Below are 21,138 nucleotides of genomic sequence, written 5' to 3' on the forward strand. Positions count from 1 at the left end.
ATTTGCATTAATACAGATGCTTTCTGGCTTGTTTCTGGATCCAAAGCTATCCACAACTTAAAGATTCTTTCTTAAAAAGGGACACAATTAACTTTACCAGAATTTTGACTGCCTTTTATTTTTAACTCCTGCTTTCAAACACTGAAAGAAGACATTACTACTGTTAGTAGCCACTTAGAGCCTAATAGGGCTTTAATTACGTAGCACTGTATACATTTCTTTAGCTAATTCAACTAAATTGTTCATAGCCAAATAATTGCAGTCAAATTTCTTGCCTGGATTTATTTACAAACATTTCAAAGATGCCAAGAACTTTCCTCTTTAGCATTTTTACAAAGTTCTACTGCTGTTCCCTCCAGCAACTACAGAGTTAACTTCTCACTCTTTCCTTAAATCACTTGCTTGTCTCCCAATAGCCATTTTTATCAACTCAAATCACCATTTCAGGTATTGTCCTGGGTATTTGAAATCTCCATGCTTATACTTACTTACTCCTTCCTTCCACTATGCCTTCAAAATTTTCCAACCTGTTTTCCAATCTCTCTGTCATCTGCCTGCCTGGGCCTGATCCTGCTTTCCTCGGTGAACCGTCCCTTCCATGGGCACCGGCTTTGTTCCGCTACCAGTTTAGCTAGGAGAGTGGGCTTCTCAACTAGCCCCCACCCTTCCTGGTCTCTTCCCTTAAACATTCTTACTCACACGACTACCCGAGTCCTCCCTCATGAGGCTTGCTACCTGGGCAAAAACACCAGGCCCATTGGCATTTAGCTATTCAGTTTCCTCTTGTGGCAAACACACTGCTGTTACAGCATATGCTGAGCACAAATGGTTAAAGTTTTGACAAGCCCCTGAAGGACCGATACTTGCTTAGCCAGTGCTTCCTTTTCTACCTGGAAGTCCTGTCTCAAGGCCTGCAACTTGCCCTGGGTGTAGGTTTGAGTTGCTGCCTGGTTCATGATCTACGCTCTTAATTGCTCAATTCTAGTTATCAAGTACACATCTCTTCCCTTTTCTCCAACTTCTCTGTTGCCCAGTCCTGCTACGACTGGGGGTAGATCCACCTGCCACTCTTCTCGGTCAACCGGGGTGGAGAGAAGAATGCTAAACCCCTCTCCAGTTCTCAGACTTACTGCGGCTGAGAGTGGGCACACCTTTAATCATGCAATCCTCAACATATAACACCAACAGTACGAAGCAAAGCAAACATAAAATAACAAGGGCAAAACAAATAGGTGGTGTAAATTTTGCACGGCTCCCCCTTTCTCAATTGCTCACCAAACTGTGACAAATTTCTGTTACCAATCTATCCCTCGTGTCAGGTGATCAGGCTGACACTACAGGATCATTGGAGGAAGATAAAGAAAACACACCATATAACTGAATTTTAAAGCTTCATTAATAAAACAACAACAGAGTGTGTTGGGAACACTCCCACATCACTCAGGAAAAACATTAATGCCCCAGGCCCTAAGCCACTTTCATACTCTCACACGTAGGTCCACACTGACCATGTCTGTGTATAACGTTCAGAGAAGCGGGAGAGGTGGACGGGAGATTATCCTGTATACAGCTTGTCCAGAATTTCCAACATGCTTTCACTCTTGGGAGGGCTGTTCTTTTTACACCCTGGAATCTCCTGCAGCATCTCTTTCAGAGATTCCAATCCAGGTCGGCTGCGTGTGGCTTCTTCAGTGTCACCAAGCCATACCAGCTCCAGAGTCGCAAAGGCACACTGTTGGATCTCACTGGACAGATAAGCTTTGCAAATATAATCTCAGTTCTGTAATTTGTATTGCCTTTGGTTTGCCTCTGTCTATATTTTTTCACAGCCAGCTGGGGCCGAAGGCAGTTTTTCTTTGTACTTAGTATGTTCTGCGTTGATTCTTGACCTTGAACGCAGAGCAACTTTCTCTTTATCTCTGGGCCAAGCTAAATTTCAAATTAACCCATTCCTTTCCTCAATAGACAAATTGCTCATGCTGTGTCGGAGGCTTTTGGTGAAGTAAGAGTTCCTCTGAGGTATGTAAGTTTATCTAAATCACAGGTACCTTCTAGTGGGCATTGTGTAGATGAATTTTCACGCGTGTACAGATTCCAATTGTCTAAATATCTGCAGGTTTTTGGACCATAATGTACGTACATGTAATATGCTGGGGTACCCTTAGGGGGTGAGGTGGAATGTTTAGACTGTCCCTCACCCATTTTCCACTCTCACACAGGGAGGGTGCCGTGTCCGCGCTAGCGGCTCATAAACTAAGGATCTCTCCCTACAGGGTACTCACACAGGAGAGACTAACAAGGATGGCCACGACCCTCCTACATCTCCCTTCAGCAAAGAGCGTTGGCTAGTCTCAGGGAGATGGCGCCGCTTACTCTGATTGCGTCCAGTGAGATGATCAGACTGTCAGTAGCCCACACGGAAAGGAGAGGGGGAGGGAAGATGGTTCACATGCTCCTGGATCCAGGTAGCTTCCTCACCGGACGATGCCAAGCCGAGTCAGCCCACTGTGGGTTGGATCTGCTAAAGATCCTCTAGTTACCGGGCTTGCGTTAGAGTAATCTGGGTCATGAGCTTTCGCTTCGCAAAGTACTCTGGGCGTCTTCCGGTAACAGTCATTCACACGGGCGTGTGCGCACGCGTGCACACACACACGTACTGCTTCAAACTAACCTTGTTGGGGAGGCAAAACCGTTCCCTGATATCACTCTGCATCTGATTGTGCTGCACAGTCAATAAGTTCAGATGGTTTGAGCCCAACAGGGACAGACGTCCCCACGGACAGTCCTCCTCCGACACCCCAATAGAGATTTCAAAACGTCTCTTACCTCTGTTGTGGTGCCATGGGGTTCGAAGGGGAACGATCGGTAGCAGCCGTCTGTGAGTCCATGGGCGTTGCCATCCTGGACGAGCCCCCAAATTGTCGGAAAAAAACTCAGTTCTCACTTCTTGTCTGGGTGCAGCAGAGTCAGATACTTTATTATTTCTCAAGCAATTGCAATTGAGGGAGGGAGTGCCCTAGGACGCAGGGTCTCCCGAGTCCCAGACAGGTCTCTCAACAGGTAAACAATTACAGCAAGCATTTATACCTTTTGTTACAGACAATAATACGCAACAGCTGCATTTTGTTTATACAAAGGTCATCCTGATATCTTGTTTTTCTCACTTAAGAGACTCCAGTCTACGTTTCATATTATCTACACAAAGTTGAAACAACTTCTCACACAGTTCTTTTCCACTCGCCTCACACAATCCTCGCTTCTACAAATCTCGCTTTATTAGGGTTACAGTTAGCCTAACTCTTGCTAACAGAGACGTCATGCATTAAGATCCCCTACAAATCCGTCAGTTCTTTCTCTACTTCCACACTGTTTAACCCCCTTTAGTGAAGTCAAAGTGCAGGATTATGATATCTACCCACTGTTATGGAAATAATAGTAAAAGTTAAAATTCAGTATTATGGTTTCATTAGAGGGTTAAATGGAGGCAAACGACTGAAATGGAGAGAACTTGTTTTAGTGTACATTTTGCTCATGAGGGGGAGTGTTAAAGGAAATGACTGTGTAAATTCTCATTAGTCTGAAAATCTCAGTATTAAAAGTATGTGGGGGAGAGATACCTTGGTCGTATTTGATATGTCCCCCTTACTCTGTCATCTTCTGCACTTCAGCATAGTGCTAGAATACATGCATTTATGTACTTTTATTCCAGGCGTCAAACTTTGTATAACTAATAAGCAGGAATATATGCAATTAGATACTATTTCCAAGACCAAGTTTTATAAAGGTGAATTTTGCATAGGAAGGATGAAGAAAAGAATAAGGAGGAAGCAACTATTTTTCCTTATTTCTAGGTTCTTTGAGTAGATCTTGTGCGAAATAAGTAACTTTACAAATTTGTATGCAATATAAATATTTCAGAAAAAATATGAAGAATTTAATGCATGTAGTTTACTGTTTTTCCCTGTAGGTGATCTATGGGAGAAGCCTTATGCACATGCCATTTAAGACAATAGTCCTAGAATTTGTAGCTGTTCTTTGTGACTGCATAAAATTAAAGTTCTGTTATAAACTGGGACTTCGCTTCATATGTCTGATTTCTTTACACTAAATTTTTAATTTTTGATACTGAGTAACGTGTTTAAATATTTGTGAACTGCTGCAGGCAAGCTGAAATTGTTTCCTTAACTGCAATATTCCTTGCTATCTTGATATAGGTTGTTGGAAGAGGAGCCTTTGGTGTGGTCTGCAAGGCAAAATGGCGAGGAAAAGATGTAGCCATTAAACAAATAGAAAGTGAATCTGAAAGAAAGGCCTTCATTGTGGAGGTACAGTAAGCTTGCTTGAAAAGAAGTTATGGGATTTAGTATGTTCTCCCCCCCTCCACAGCCCTCCCCACTAGTAATGTGGTATAGTTTTTCCAGTGACATACCCCACCTCCAGCCATGCCTCCTCCACCAGCACTTGTAAGAGGGTCCTCAGAGAATGGCCTGTGGGTGTCTTCTCCAGTTTCTTCTCTGAAGGAATTCCTCCCAGCCACATTTGGGGTATTTAGAGCTTCTTTATTCCACTCCAGCCCTTCTAATTGGTGTAGAGTGACCAAAGAGGGAATGAGAATCTCATCCAGTGTCGGTTAACATTGGGGGAGGGGTCATGCTATGAAAAACTTTGGTTTATGTTTCCATTAATGTAGTAATTTATTTTTAATTAACAATGTAAAAATCTAGAAGAAAATACATGTAGCCTATTTATTTGAGAACAAATCCCTCACACATAATTCATACTTTCTCTAAAGGAGAGACAACACTCTAGGATTGAATGTTGATACTGCTTAACTTCAATGAACTTCATTATGCCATAGTTCTGTTTGTTTGCAAAACACAGTAGATGAAAATCTAGCATGCCCAGGATATATGGAGTAAAATAAGAATAAATCCCTAAAATGTTGGTTATTTTAACCATACTACAATTTTGTGACTAAAAATGTATTTATAATACATCTTTCTGTTAGTAGAATATTTATACTGTGCTCATTGCCATGGTATGTGAGTGCAGAATAATGTTCACATAAATCTAAACATGGTTGAATGGTAAGTCGTCTTGGTTGGGCTTTATGTGAGAGAGAATCTGAGAGATAATCCTCAGAAATTATTTTGAATTGGTTTCAAGATATTACATTTTGCGTTCTTGCACTGTGTAGATTCAGTTCTGTTCTAATATCACTTCAGACTATATATAAAGAATTTCTGGGAACATAGGGTCATGTGCCCTATCGATTGGATAGTGAAATTCAGAGGGTACTATTAAAAACGTCCCTCAAAAATCTGTGAAAGCCAAAACTTCCCACTTGGTTTGATTTTCTGCCAACTTGCAAAATAAAAAATGGTTTTTAATTTCTTCAGTGGGTGTATCCACACGTGCCTACTATCAATTATTACAAGCAATTTTTTCTCTTGACTGGATGGCATAAATGTTAACTTGTAGAATTTATTTTATAGTTCATTTTTGTGGACATTAGTTCTCTTTAACACAGAAGGGAATATTTTTCCCATAAGATTTTCTGTAGTGATTCAGACCATTTTGTCTCTGAAGTCAGGTATCCTTGCCTCCAAATGTGGGCAATAAACAATGCTACAGAAGTATTGCAAAATCCTCAGAATGCCATATTTAGTTGTGCAGTGCTGTACTTGTTCATCGGCTTGCACTCTGGCCCTGAAGCATGTGACTTAATTATGTTCTTAACATGCATAATTAAAAATTTGATTTGACTCATAACATTTTCTGACCCATTTTAATAGGTCTGCCCTGGCTAATATAATCTGTTACGGGACAGGGGAGTGCTATTATCTCCATTTTACAGATGGGGACCTGAGGCACAGGAAAACTGATTTGTCTTTCCAAGGTCATGCACGAGGTCTGTGGCAGAGCCAGGGTTCTAGGTTAGTGCCCTAAGCGTTGAATTTTTAGAGGCTGGTCCAGTTTTAGAGTCCAGGCACAGTATGAGACATAACTTTGTTAGTTACAACCTAATTTAATTATCTAAGATATCAACTTTTTCACCCTAACTAATCATGGTATGTAAATATTTGTGTTCATTTGATTGTTAACTCTGTATATGAAACCAAATGGTAACTTGAAGTATTTTGTGGTTGGGAAAAAAAGTGGTGAACTTTTGTGTTGCAGCTTCGACAGTTGTCACGTGTGAACCATCCTAATATTGTCAAGTTATATGGAGCCTGTCAGAATCCAGTAAGTTGTAATCCTCCAGTTTTTGTCACCATGATAAAGCTCACTATAATCAAGCAGTAGTGCAAGAAATACATTCAGCCAGTGTACCCATCTTAGTATTGTGTCTCTAAAATGGTTGCTGGTTTTCTTCTTAATGGGTTGATTTTTCTAAACACTTATTTTTTACTTGAACCAAAGTGTAGCCTCTAAAAACCTATTCACACTTCATCTTGTCCATTTGTTCTCCCTGTGCTGATTTTTTTGATTGCAAAGAAATTAGTGTGGTGTGTGTGTGTATATATGTATATGTGTATATATAATATATATGTATATGTATGTATATATATATGTAACTTCACTTGTGTGCAGTCCCCATATTGATTCCAAATCAGCACTGCAAAAAATGATTTATTTACAAATGACACACACAATTGAAAATCAATTTCTTTACACTTACCTGCCAAGGTCAGGATTCTGTTTTTGCCCTGCAACAGCTGATAACCCTACAAATGCCTCAAGTGATGCAGCAAGTACTGTAGCAGGACAAATGTGAAATCTTGAACTCGCAACATGGTAGGCTAACTTAGACATATTTTATTAGTGGCCTGGGATTACAATGGTTAAAATTTATTGGCAATTTTAGTTAATCTTTTCTAATCCATTCTTACAGTAAATCCATTCTAACTGTAATCTGAAGGCAACCTTAGCCTTAAGGGAGTATACAGTGATGCATCCTCCTCTTTGCTACCCTTCAATAGGATCTAAGCATCAATTTAATTCTGCATCTAATAGATCAATATATCAATTATGGACACTTCACAGTTCCGCTCAAAGAACTTTGATTTCAAATTACAAAACCTATTATCTGTCCCTACACTGCATTTTAAAACATCCCTATTTTTTGTCCCTCTCCCAAAGGTGTGTCTTGTTATGGAGTATGCTGAAGGAGGTTCTTTGTACAATGGTGAGTATCATTTAAACATTGTGTCTCCCTGCAGCTGAACTGTTAGTGTTAGGAGAACCTTTCCTTAAAATATAAAATGGGCTTAATATTTATTGTAAAGAGCATTTTACAACCGGAATAGTTTAAAAACGCTTTTTAATCATCTGATGTTTTTGGTATAAAATAAATGGTTTAAATTTTGTGACTCCTTTCATTTTTCCCTGTAAAAATATCTGATTTTATTAAGTGACCACCTTCAACTTCTTGTCAATTTCTTGAGTGATCATTTAATACAGACCATACCAGATACAGCTGAAAATGAGTGACTTTATTTTATAACTAGCAATGAAGTGGCAGAATTTATGTGTATAAATGTTTGCTAATGAACTAAGTACCATTTTAAAAACTTTGGAAATCACTGTTCAGGTAACTTCCATTAATAGTGAGATATAAAGTTAAACAATGCAAAAAGAGATTTCAACAGCAACGCTAAAGAATGAGAGTAAATAACTAGTTGAATGTCATATCTTGTTACTGGTATGTTGTTAACTCCATTGTTTCTATGGTAATATGCAATAAAGTTCTTTTTAGTTTATGCCTTTGTTTTGCAGTGCTGCATGGTGCTGAGCCTCTGCCTTATTATACTGCTGCACATGCAATGAGTTGGTGTTTACAATGTTCCCAAGGAGTGGCATATCTTCACAGCATGAAACCAAAGGCTCTAATTCACAGGGACCTGAAACCGCCAAAGTAGGTTTTTAGTCAATGTTAAATCTTTTTTCTGAAAATTGCAATTTGGGGTTTCTCTTTATCCTGTTACTTCCAGTGGATCTGGAGGAAAAAAATTAAAAACTTTTATTTATTAGATATAAAGTAAAATGAATCTAAATACTATGGGTTTTAAATTTCAGTTATAAAATCAAGACACACTGATTGTTTTGAGTACCGCTAATTGTGTTTTCAGTACTGCATGTTATGCAGACATAGAGCCTGTTCTTGCCCCATATCATGGAAGTGGGTTTTTAGTAGGGACTTGGTTACCTGAATGGGGAAATTAATAAGGCCTTGAGGTCTACTTCTAGTGACCTGCATTGTTTTGCAGGAGAACCTGCATTTGATGCTCCAATTCCTTCTTCCTTCCCCAATGCTCATCCATAGGCACTGAGACCACATGGTCAATAGCAATCCTTCCATTTGAAGAAAAAGCAGCATTGGCTGGCTGGTGGAAGTCCTGATCATTCCACTTCTGGAAAGATAGCAGCCATGATGGCTTGCCTCCTGTCTGCAGAGCCTAAAGAAAATGTTTGTGAATCAGCATATAAATGGCTAATTTTGTCTCCATTGGGTGCTTAGTGGATTGAAATAATTATTCCTAAAGAAACTGTTTTCTATTTAAACATTTCAAATAGAGCTATAAAGATTCAAAATTAAAATTCTGCAGTTTATCATAATTAGCAAGTCACAACCTACTGATGTACTATAGTAATTTTTAAGAATATATTTATACTTATCGGAACAATTTCTGCCATGTTACTTCACTACTGTGAAGTAAGGCCTCAAGTGAAAGTTGCTGGAATAAAATAGTAATGTTTTATTATTGTACCAAGACTACTGAATTCTATGAACAATGTTTTGGGATTTTCTTGGCAGCTTGCTGTTGGTAGCTGGTGGGACAGTTCTAAAAATCTGTGACTTTGGTACAGCCTGTGATATTCAAACACACATGACCAACAATAAGGGAAGTGCTGCTTGGATGGCACCTGAAGTTTTTGAAGGTAACAAAATAACGTACAGTTTGACATATATTCCTCTACTTAAGGACATTATTTTGAATGATTTGATATAAGAAATCAGTTGTGAGAGCATCATTCACGTGCATTGTTTCCATTAAGTTACATTATAAAATATAGAAATACATTTTAAAGATTAAAAATAACTTGGGGGGGGGGGGAAGTCTTTAATTTACGTTTAAAAATTAGGGACAAAGACTGCTGTACAAGTATCTTTAGGAAAGGAATTCACACAAATGGGGAAAAGTTTGATACTTGGAGTTCACAAATGGCAAAAAAACTGAATAGACTGTAACCTTAAATTATGCATATTGTTTGGAGTTACCATCCTGGGATATTGTTGTTTCTGAGATTACAAAATAATCCCAAATTTTTATTGCACTGAAATATGTTGTCATTCCTTCCACCTCATATTCTGATTTGCTATGGTCTTCAGAATTTGCCACATATGTTGTCGAACAAGCATAGCCACCTCCATTTTTTATCCTTTCTTACTTCCATTTTTCTCTATATCTCCCTTCTCTTCCTTATCCCTTGAAGTTTAGTTCACCTTTTCTCTTCTCACCCTATAAATAATTCATTTGTAAAAATTAACTTGTATTTAATATTAAAATGGGGAGAGGAATCAAAAGCGATTTGTTGGCATATGATGGGGAAGCTCAGTGATGGTATACAATAAAATCACAAGGATTTGTGTGATTACTGTGTGGTTAAATGGAGAATAGCTCGGTCATTATGCACTGGTCACATTCAGACCAGTGATTAACTGGTGCTGATTTTGTCCTCTGTGAGTGAGTAAAAGTTTTTCATTAAAAGTTTAATTGTGGATGGTTAGAGCCGGTTTTTTGTGTATGTTTTGTTTTTCCCTAGTGGTCTTAATGATGAATTAAGTTCTCCAGAAAGATATCAAATTCATAATACTGTAAAAAGAAAGTCTGGGTTGCCACCTGAAAAAAAGCACAGATAACCACCTGCCTTTAAAGCAGGGGTTGGCAACCTTTCAGAAGTGGTGTACCGAGTCTTCGTTTATTCACTTAAGGTTTCACATGATGGTAATACATTTTAACATTTTTTAGAAGGTCTCTCTCTATAAGTCTATAAATTATATAACTAAACTACTGTTGTATGTAAAGTAAACAAGGTTTTCAAAATGTTTAAGAAGCTTCATTTAAAATTAAATTAAAATGCTGATATTACTGGGCTGCTCAGCCCACTGCCGTCCTGGGGTTCTGTTCACCGGGGCTTGCGGCCGGGACCCCAGGCTGGCAGTGGGCTGAGCGGGGCCGGGACCCCTGACCGGTGCTGGACTGAGTGGGGCCGGCAGCCAGAACGGGGCTGGGTATGTGCGGGGAGTGCAAGAGTCAGGGTAGGGGCTGGTGGGGGCTGGGTATGTTTGGAGAGTGCACAAGTCGGGGCAGAGGGCATGAGGTGTGGGGGGGCTGGGTATGTGTGGGGAGTGTCAGAGTCAGGGCTGGGGTTGTGGTGGGGTGCAGGGGTCTGAGGTGTGAGGGAGGTGCAGGGGTCAGGGCAGAGGGCTGGGGGGTGGGCTGGGATCGGGGGGTGCTCCCAGCCCCCTGCCCTGAGTGGTTCACGGCAGGGGACTGGAGGGATATGCCCTGATTCCACCCCCCTTCCCCAAGGCCCCGCTCCTGCCTCTTCTCTGTCTCCTTCCTGGTCTAAGCAGCGAGGGCGCTGGGGTTCCTCTTCTTCTCCCCTCCCTTGCAAGGGCCATTGGTAGCAAGGAGGGAGAGGAGGCGGGGCACAAGGCAGCACGCTGGGGGAAGAGGCGGGGGAAGGGGAAGCTTGGTTGCTGGCGGAGCCTGCCCTACAGCAGCCGGCAGGACCAAGCTTGCTTCTGCCCCTGTCCCCGCCACAGAGAGCTTTAGGTGGAGGGGCGGAGAAGAGCGGGCTGGGCCGGGCAGGATTTTTAATAGCACACTGCTGCCTGCTGGGGTCCGGGCCTTCGGCCCCACTCAGCCTGCTGTTAAAACTCTGCTTGCGTGCTGTCTTCTCCACAACAATATCAGTAGGCTCTGGTCAGATGTCCTAGACTTCTGAGCATGAACAATTCTGAGCATGAACATTTTAGAGTATGTCTCTGCTACTGAGACTAATGTGGCATAGTGACATCACCATAGTTATGCCAGCGTAACCTACTCTGATGGAAAGGGGTGTGTCCACTGGTGCTGAAGCACCATTTGCAGGTACTTAGGTCAATGGAAGCAGTCCTCCATCAACATCTGTATCTACACTTGGGGTTAGGTCAACAAAGCTACATTGGTCTGGAATCAGTTTAACACCCCTGATCAATGTAGCTATGTCAACCTAAATTTTAAGTATAGATTAGGCGTCTAGTTAAATCACCATAGTCATTTGGTCCTTGATCTCTCTCCTAAGACTGGCAATTTTATGTCTGTTTCTGTGCTACAAGTATCAGTTTACCAGAAACTGCCCTGGGCATACCTCCTTGTTCACTTCAGATACTGACCAAAACTTATTCTTAACTTTCATTTACCACTAGAAGTTAGATTCTTTTCCTTTTTTTTTTTTTTTTTTGGGGTGGGGGGAAGGAAATTCTGATTTTAAACTGGATTAAGGGCTACATTTAAAAGCCTTGCTGTTACTAGGAATTCCAGTGCAAATGCTAAGTCATCCACTTCTTATTGACTCTTCAGTCCATAAATTCAACTAAGTAGGAACATGTAAAATTTCAGTTCTAAATTTCCTGCTTTTAGTACTGCAGCAAGTCTTTTATACAGCAATTTTATATATTTTTGTTTCCCAAAATTTGTATTGGCACCATTGAAACACAGAATGATTGAATACTTTGTCTGAAAATGGTGGAATGTAAAATTTCAAATTAATCTCGAAATATCATTGTCATTCAACTTTATTAAACCAATGTTAACACTTCTTTTTTAATTTTTAACAATTTACTGTAACTCCTCACTTAGTCATCCCGGTTAACGTTGTTTCGTTATTATGTTGCTGATCAATTAGGGAACATGCTCATTTGAAGTTGTGTAAAGCTCCCTTCTAATATTGTTTGGCAGCCACCTGCTTTGTCCACTGCTTGCAGGAAGAGCAGCCCGTTGCAGCTAGCTGGTGGGGGCTTAGGGGGGCTTCCTGGTTCTATCAGCTCCCCACTCCCCTAAGTTCCCTGTGCAGCAGCCCAGCAGGCTAGCAATTGCAGCTGTTCTCTCTTCTCCCTCCCCCCCCCCCCCCCCCAGCCATGTGCTGCTCTCCAAGACTCCTGCTGGCTGTGTGGCTGGGGAGTGGAGGGAAGGAAGAGAGAGTAATATCAGGGTGCCCTCCTTCCCCCTGCTCCTGCACACTGCTCACCCCATCTTGCATAGAGCAGGGAAGACACACCAGGGCTCAGGATTGGAGGGAGCTTGCAGCAGCTGCAGTCTCAGCAAGCTGATCTAATTAACAAGGCAGTGTATTTAAAGGGGAAATGGGTATATCTCCCTCCATTCCTGCTGCCTTGTAGAGTGAGAGGGTTAACCCTTGAGGGCTCTGCCAGTTGCTAGTTCATCATTTAGCAGTAAGGGAAATATCCCACACTCTGACTCCTCCACCTCAACCAAACTTCAAAATCGTCATCACTGTGTACCAGTATTACATTGTTTGTTTAAAACTTATACTGTGTGTGTGTGTGTGTGTGTGTGTGTGTGTGTGTGTATTAATTAGTCTTTTGTCTGATGAAAAACATTTCCCTGGAAGCTAACCCTCTCATTTATATTAATTCTTGTGGGGAAATTGGATTCGCTTAACATTGTTTCGCTTAAAGTCGCATTTTTCAGGAACATAACTACAGCGTTAAGTGAGGAGTTACTGTATATGCATTAATTATTACCTCAAATGTCAACAATAACATCAGAACAAAACCTAAGCCAATCTACATCTAACTCAATAATTTTTAAATTTTCTTATCTGTTTGATAAGTCTTTGGAAAAAACTGAAGGTATTCTTATCAGAATAATAAGAGTAGAAAGAAGCCTTTATTTTGTAAATGGCAGTCTGTCAGAATTCCTTTTGAAATAATTACTTCAATGCTGCTGGGGTTTTGCTGCAATATTAAATGTGTGTCCGGGCTCCTAGAGCTTTATATACGTGCCTTTTTATTATTTAAATTTAAATAAATGTCATTTCTAAAGTAAGGAGGGAGGAAGTACTATAAACTCAAAACTGACTCGAAGTAAAATAGTTGAGCAAGCTGTAGTGCAGCGTGTATATGCTACTATCCTAGGTCACATGGTGTCTTCCTATATAAAGAAATTCTGCATAAAAGTCTCTTTAAATTATTAGATTGTTTTTCCATATGTTTCCTGAGAAAACAGAACAGACTTTTTATTAGGTAGTTGTCATTCTTGTTTCAGATATTGACCAGAAAGGATAAATTCAAAGTGCTGACTGTTCTTTACATACTTTATATCTTGAATTTGTTTATCATTCATGTCTATTTAAGATGTTTGTGGCTTTCTCTAATTAACAACGTATTTATCCTTTTGTAGTCTCTTGTCTCCCTCTCTTTGAGCTTTATTATTATTCATTATTTTATATCACCCAATGTCTGCTGTATGCTTCATGAGAGACCTAGAAAGGCTCAATCCAAGCCTCAAAGAACTACATTTTAGGCATGACAAAATGAGTGAGGATAAATGAGTGGGGGAGGGATAGCTCAGTGGTTTGAGCATTGGCCTGCTAAACCCAACGTTGTGAGTTCAGCCCTTAAGGGGGCCATTTAGGGATTGGTCCTGCTTTGAGCAGGATGTTGGACTAGATGATCTCCTGAGGTCCCTTCCAACCCTAATAATTTGTGAATCTGTGATCTGTGAATCTCTGATAATAAACAGGGAGGCATGGGGGTGATGAAGATGGAGATACAATGAAATCACATGGTTACTTAGTATAGGCATGGGCACATCTTGCTGGTTCTTTTAAGGACGTCTTCTTTTAAATATAAAAATGATAGATGATAGTGAATGATGACTGATTTACTGTGGCCATCATGGAAGAAGTGAATTTAGGAGAAAGATTTAAAGGAGGCACAGGTAGTCAAAATGACAATGAAATAATGCTAAATTTGAGAGTGGTGATGATCGTAAAATCACATTTGGTATGTCAGAACAAGACTGTCCTAAGCATTGTTTTTAGGAGTTTTATGAAGGAACTAGTTTGCAGAGAGGAGAGCTCTTAGTTAAACATATTGGAAATAATAGCAAAAGGTTTTTTATAAACCTGGAAGCAAATGTTTTCTATAATTTTTTTTAAAATTTACTCTGAGTAAATTAGAAGTTTTAAAAAAAAAAATTGGTGTCATATGGACTTATGACTGCTGTTTTCTCTGTGTGAAAACCAAGAAGAAATTCTACTCTGAAGGAAAACTGATGCATACGTAGCTAGTTCTCTAAACTTGTAAGCACATACCATACAGGAAAGACAAATTATATTGTTTTTTTTTCCCCCAGGTAGCAATTACAGTGAAAAATGTGACGTATTCAGTTGGGGTATTATTCTTTGGGAAGTAATCACCCGTAGGAAACCTTTTGATGAGATTGGTGGCCCTGCTTTCCGCATCATGTGGGCAGTTCACAATGGTGAGTTGAAATTTTTTTTTTCATTTTGGTGCATTTAAAGTTAAATTGGATATTTGACATGTAACACTATTAATTATTTCATATTTGCAAAATTATTCATTATTCAATAGGTGGCAGTTTGATACCTCACTGTAGATTGTGTTGCTATTAATACTTAAGCACCCTTGGTCTGGAACCAGTTCATTTTTGGCTCTCTTTCTTGTCTGTTAGACTGTGCTTACTGACAGTGCTACATGTAATTATGATGTATGAATTAATAGGGAGAACAACTATCAATTTATTTTTGTTGAGATAGTGAAGTATTCCAGTCATCCTGAGTGAGCAGTAAGTGAGATACAGATCACCTGTCTCAAAAAATGGCCAAAATTGAAGCTGAATGTAACGCTAGCTAAGATTATCAAACCAGGACACCCAAAGTTTGTGTCCTAAGTGCTAAACAACTAGCATGGTTTTTCAAAAATACTTATTTGATTTACGTTACTAGGAGATCTTGTTGCTCATCACTTCTGAAAAACAGCCTTTTATCTAGGAGACATCCCCTGTAGAGATCCACTAAGCGAACTTGTTTTCCTCCATCAAATCCCTCCTTAAAACTCGACTTTTCTGTGAGATCTATAAAGAACCTGACAACAGCTAAACTACTGTTGCACTGAAACCACTGGCTATCATGACACCAGATTTGTCTCATTATTTCTCTGTATCTTCCCAACTCTCTGTATCGATCTGTTGTCTCTTGTTTTAGTCCCTGACCCAAAGAACTTCGTCTATCTGTCTATTCTGTGTTTGGACATCACCTAGCACAATGGGATTTTGGTCCATGACTTGAGACTCCTAGGTGCAGCGATAATATAAATATTAGTTTGAAGATGTAAAGCACTGTTAAATTTTCCACTCTGTCTGCAGGGGAAGCTAGGTGAGGAAAACACTATCTAAAGTGCTGCTGTTTCTATTTTTTCTGTTTTCCTCTTGTTCAGATATGTTCATAAACCGACCAGACATATAGTGCATTCAGAGCATTATTGAAAGACAACTCTCTTTTTATTTAACAAATAAGAATCAACAATCATTTTATTCTATTTTTTCTTTTTTTTTTTTTTTAATAATTAAATGGAGCTTGGTTTTCTCCAGACAATAGATCGTTACCATGTATCTTTAATGAGTTTGTTTAAACAGCAAAATAAGTTGTTTAAAAAATTCAGGCAATGACAGAATTTTCAAGAATAGTTTGATGTATACATTTAAGATTTGTCTAACTTTAATTATAGGTACTCGACCACCACTGATCAAAAATTTACCTAAACCTATTGAGAGTTTAATGACTCGTTGTTGGTCTAAGGATCCTTCACAACGACCTTCCATGGAAGAAATTGTCAAAATAATGACACATTTGATGCGGGTATAACTTTTTTTTCTTTTAATCTGTAAATAATTTAACAAGGGTTATGTTGTAGTATTGGCTTTTGAAGATATGCCTTCCATGAGCCCAGTGTTATATCTGTTGTTCTAAGTTGTATCTCCAGTCCCTAAAGATTTTTCCTAGACGCTTATACCACACGACTTGCTGAAAAGACTCTTAAAAACTGCTACAGGCTGTAGGATCGGGTGAGGTTTTTTTTCAAGTGTTCTGGTTTTACCTTACAAAGTTATAATTACTCAAGTATTTTAGTTTCTCTGCCATTTTCATGAGCATTGAGATGTTGATAGCTGCTCTGTGGTTTCAGGACCTTCATTGGGTTCTTTAAGGAAAAAATAGGCACTTGCATGGTAGCTTTGCAAACTTTAGGAACAGAATCTATCTGAGGGTACATTACCTATCTTCATCAGCATCACTGCTAATTCAACTTCATTTCCTTTAGAACTCTGATCCTGAAGAATAACAGTGTTCATTTGTTTTGCTAAATTTCAGAAATACACATCAAAATCAAAATATATTAGCTAAATCAAACAAAATACTCTTCATAGAGGTAGCACATGTATTACTCAGATATTTGCCAATCTGAATATCTTGGCACTGAATGCAAGTGAACAAGAATAATTAGAAATTTTAAAAATAGTTTTTATCTGCATTATCCCCAACAGATTTGTTTGTATTAGTCATATTGGTGATCAGGTTCACAGAAATTTAGCCATTTTTAGATTGTGAGCACTATTTAAACTAACTGCCAGGTATCTAAACCAGCTATATAAAGAGTTTTTGAATGGCTTATGCCATTAAGTCATAGAGGGTTTATTCATAGACACTTTCAAGATGTGGTTCCATTCTCGGTTCTCTCCCTTCATAGCTGCTAACTTACTTTCCCTGACAAAACTCCCTAATATCCACTAGAATAGAATGTGTATCATTCCATCCTTATGCTGAATTAAACTATACCTTGCTTGATTTATGCTATTGTAAGTGTCTTCCATTATGCTGCATTTTTCTTAAAATACAGAACAAATCTGTCTGAAGGCACTTAATAAAAATAGGTTTGTGTGCTTTGTTTTTTGGAGGTCTGAGGAACGAGTGTTACTGAAAAGCAAGACTTGAGTTGTTGCAGATGGTTCTGCAGTTAAACAAAATAGCATTCTCAAGTTACCTTTTTTCCTGTGCATTTATTCAGAGAACTAAGATCTGTTGAGGTGTATGCTACCTCTGTAGCTGCTATATGCACTCTGAAAACATTAATTGTGTTAATACTTAACAATTTACTCTCTACACAGTACTTTCCAGGAGCTGATGAACCTCTGCAGTATCCTTGTCAGTATTCAGATGAAGGCCAAAGCAACTCTGCCACTAGTACAGGTATGATTGTATAAATATAAGAAAAAAACCCACACTTTTTAAACAGGATAAGCAGATCCAGGAATGTATTATAAAGCACAGCCTGAAACTTTATTAACTTTAAATTTTGATGATCGAGGGCAAAGTAACCCCTTCCTAAATGCCTGGTTCAGTGCTATGGTAAAGGGCCTCATGACAAATATTCAAGTCTTGCTTCCTTCAGCCTGATCTCTAGGGTTCAGCCAATCTCTGACTCCCCTTGCCCTTCTCCCACAATGGAGAGTGAGGGTAACATGAAGGATAACTCAGTCTGCAAAGACTTAGGGTCCCCCTTTCTTTCTGCAGATTATTAGGGTCCAATAGCCTTCTTTCAGATCTTACTCCTGTTTGCCCTGTCAGCTGGTCCCTTTCAGCCTCTCTTCTGCACTGGACACCCTCATCAAATTTCCTTTGTCAAATGTTTTTAAAAATTTACTTTAAAATTTATAAGGTTGGTATTAGAGAACGAAGAATGGGTAGCTAAAGAATTCCAGTTTGATTTAACGTTTTCAAAGAAGTGATTTAAATACAAAAAATATTTATTTTGGGGGGTGGGGCTTTTAAATAGGCTCGTTCATGGACATGACTTCTACAAACACCAGTAACAAGAGTGATGCTAACATGGAACCAAGTGACTTTCAAGGAACTGCTACCAATGATACCATTAAACGCTTAGAATCAAAACTGGCACAGCAAATGAAAAATTCAGCGAAGCAGTCGGTAAGCAAGTGAATAAAATCTTGTGCCTTAATGATGCAATTACTATTATGCAATTAGATGGATAAAATCACTGCATTAAAAACACACTACTCTAAAATACAGGAGTTTTTTTTTCATAACAATAAGCTTTTCTACTCGATGAAGGGCAGTAAGTAAGTAACCCTAAGCATAATGTAGTACATCAGCATCTCTAAATCTGTGGTCCACTCTGCACTTACTGAGGGTCCATGGAGAACATATGATGTTGACTCCCCATTTACAGCTGCTTTTACAAAAAAATGTTTAGTGTGAAGCTTATCTATAAAAGCAGATAGGAATAAGGAGTATGTTTAGTTGTCTCCATAGGACCTAGTGGAGGTAGAAAGGAATGTAAACAGTTGCCCTGTTCAGGGTTGTTGGCAACCACTGAGAAGAGCCAAGAGATTCCTAAGAAGGTATACGAGTGCGGGCGGTGGGAGAGTAGAGTAGAGTGGCAGCCAGCCAGCTAGCTAGCATGATCAGGGTAGCGGAGAAGGAGTAGAAGGAGCAGGAGCAAAGCGGCATGTGCAGGGGAGCAGAAAAAGAGAGAAGATGAGAAAGTCAAGGTGAAATTAAGAGCAAAAGGAGACTGTTCCTTCTGGGGCAGGGGACGAAATACATCATATACATAGTGAAGCATGGAGGCACACTAGTGTCTGTCCTTTTTTCTCTTTCAGAACCAGTGAGAGATTGGGATTTCTTAGTTTAGGGAGGAGAGGAATAAGAGAACATGAGAGGTATACCAAATCAGAAATGATACTGAGAAGATAAATCAGGGAGCTCCTAATTATCTTTTCTCATAGTACACATTCAATTAAAGCTTCAGTCAGCAAATTTAAAATTGATAAAAGGAAATGCTTTATTAACAGTATGTAAGTGACATGTGGAACTCATTATTGCAAGAAGACATTGAGACTAAGAGATTGGTATGAGTCAAAAAAAAAATAGACGTATTTGAATAATGAAAATATATCCACAGTTTATATTAGGATGGAAAAATAGAGCTACAGTACAACCTCAGAGTTACAAACACCTCAGGAATGGAGGTTGTTTGTAACTCTGAAAGGTTCATAACTGAACAAAATGCTATAGTTGGTCTTTCAAAACTTTACAACTGAACATTGAGTTAATACAGCTTTGGAGTTTTATTATGCAGAACAAAAATGCTGCTTTTCCTTTTTTAGTAGTTTACATTTAACACAGAACTGTATTTGCGTTTTTGTATCTGCTCCTGCCTGATTCTGTATTTCCTGTTCCAAATGAAGTGTCTGGTCAACTGGTCAGTTCATAACTCTGCTATTTTGTAACTTTGAAGTTCTTCTGTAAATCTTCAATCAGAAGACTTTAGTGAGAGCAGTGTTAGACCAATGCTGAGTGCTTTTCAGAATCACAACATATATGGTGCTGTCTGTGTATACTATAATTATTGGTTATATAATTTAATTAAAAATACCACAGTATAAGTATTAACTACAGAAATATACTGGGGATATTTCTCTTATCACTGTTCTTAACTGCTGATTTCTGAATAGAGGTGTAAGCTCAGAAGTCACTTTTTAAGTCTTCTGGAGAAACATTTATTTTAAAATCAGGGCTGTTGATCACAGTTAACTCAATTAACTCAATCTTGATTTTTTTAAAAAAAAGTCATGATTAATTACAGTTTTAATCACACTGTTAAACAATAGAATACCTATTGAAATTTATTAAATATTTTGGATGGTTTTCTATATTTTCAAATAGTGTTTTCAGTTACAATATAGAATAGAGTGTGCAGTGCTCACTTTATATTTTTATTACAAATATTTGCACTGTAAAAATGATGAAAGAAATTGTATTTCAGTTCATCTCATACAAGTTCTGTAGTGCAGTCTCTTTACTGTGAAAGTGCAACTTACAAATGTAGACTTTTTTTTGTTACATAACTGCACTCAAAAACAAAACTATGTAAAACTTTAAAACCTACAAATCCACTCAGTCCTACTTCTTTTTGTTGAGCCAATCACTAGGACAAACAGGTTTGTTTACATTTACGGGAGATAATGCTGCCTGTTCTTATAAACAATGTCACCTGAAAGTGAGAACAGGCATTCGCGTGGCACTTTTGTAACCTGGATTGCAAAGTATTTGTGTGCCAGGTATGCTAAACATTCATACGGATGCCCCTTTGTGCTTCAACCACCATTCCAGAGGACATGCTTCCATGCTGATGAAAAAATGTTGTTGTTTAAATTTGTGACTGAATTCCTTGGGAGAGAGTTATGTCTCCTGCTCTGTTTTACCTACATTCTGCCATATATTTCATGTTATAGCCGTTAGTTGTTCGTTTTAAGAACACTTTCACTGCAAAGGGCAAAGAGGGTACCAATGTGAGATTTCTAAAGATAGCTACAGCACTCAACCCAAGGTTTAAGAATCTGAAGGGCCTTCCAAAATCTGAGAGGGATGAGATATGGAGCACGCTTTCAGAAGTCTTAAGAGTAATACTCCGATGCGAAAACTACAGAGCCTGAACCACCAAAAAAAAAAAAAATTCTGCTGATAGCATCTGACTCAGATGATGAAAATGAACATGCATCGATCTGCACAGCTTTGGATCTTTATCAAGCAGAACCTGTCATCAGCATGGACGCATGTCCTGTTTTATGGTGGTTGATACATAAAGGGACATATGAATGTTTAGCACATCTAACACATAAATATCTTGCGATGCCGACTGCAATGATGCCATACGAACGCCTGTTCTCACTTTCAGTAAACAAAAAGTGGGTACCATTATCTCCTGTGAATCATAGAATAGAATCATAGAACTGGAAGGGACCTCGAGGTCATCTAGTCCAGTCCCCTGCACTCGTGGCATGACTAAGTATTATCTAGACCATTCTTGACAGAAGTTTGTCTAATCTGCTCTTAAAAATCTCCAATGATGGAGACTCCACAACCTCCCTAGGCAATTTATTCCAGTTCTTAACCACCCTAACAGGAAGTTTTTCCCTAATATCCAACCTAAACCTCCCTTGCTGCAATTTAAACCCATTG

At 38.9% G+C, this 21,138-nt stretch overlaps 1 protein-coding gene across 8 annotated transcripts in view; it reads left to right on the forward strand.

Moving 5' to 3' along the window:
• Window positions 1-21,138, forward strand: part of MAP3K7 (mitogen-activated protein kinase kinase kinase 7) — a 70,920-nt gene that overhangs the window by 16,586 nt on the left and 33,196 nt on the right. For 7 of the 8 annotated variants that reach the window (XM_050949283.1, XM_050949284.1, XM_050949286.1 and 4 more), the window contains exons 2-10: window positions 4,215-4,325; window positions 6,181-6,246; window positions 7,144-7,189; window positions 7,780-7,918; window positions 8,819-8,943; window positions 14,433-14,561; window positions 15,827-15,957; window positions 17,262-17,343; window positions 17,930-18,081. In XM_050949283.1, coding sequence (XP_050805240.1) covers window positions 4,215-4,325; window positions 6,181-6,246; window positions 7,144-7,189; window positions 7,780-7,918; window positions 8,819-8,943; window positions 14,433-14,561; window positions 15,827-15,957; window positions 17,262-17,343; window positions 17,930-18,081 — 981 coding nt within the window. Of the gene's footprint in view, window positions 1-4,214; window positions 4,326-6,180; window positions 6,247-7,143; window positions 7,190-7,759; window positions 7,919-8,818; window positions 8,944-14,432; window positions 14,562-15,826; window positions 15,958-17,261; window positions 17,344-17,929; window positions 18,082-21,138 lie in introns of those variants that run through there. The other variant, XM_050949290.1, reaches the window with a different exon arrangement.

This window comes from Gopherus flavomarginatus, chromosome 4 (genome assembly GCF_025201925.1).
Source record: "Gopherus flavomarginatus isolate rGopFla2 chromosome 4, rGopFla2.mat.asm, whole genome shotgun sequence".
NCBI classification, from domain to species: domain Eukaryota; kingdom Metazoa; phylum Chordata; order Testudines; family Testudinidae; genus Gopherus; species Gopherus flavomarginatus.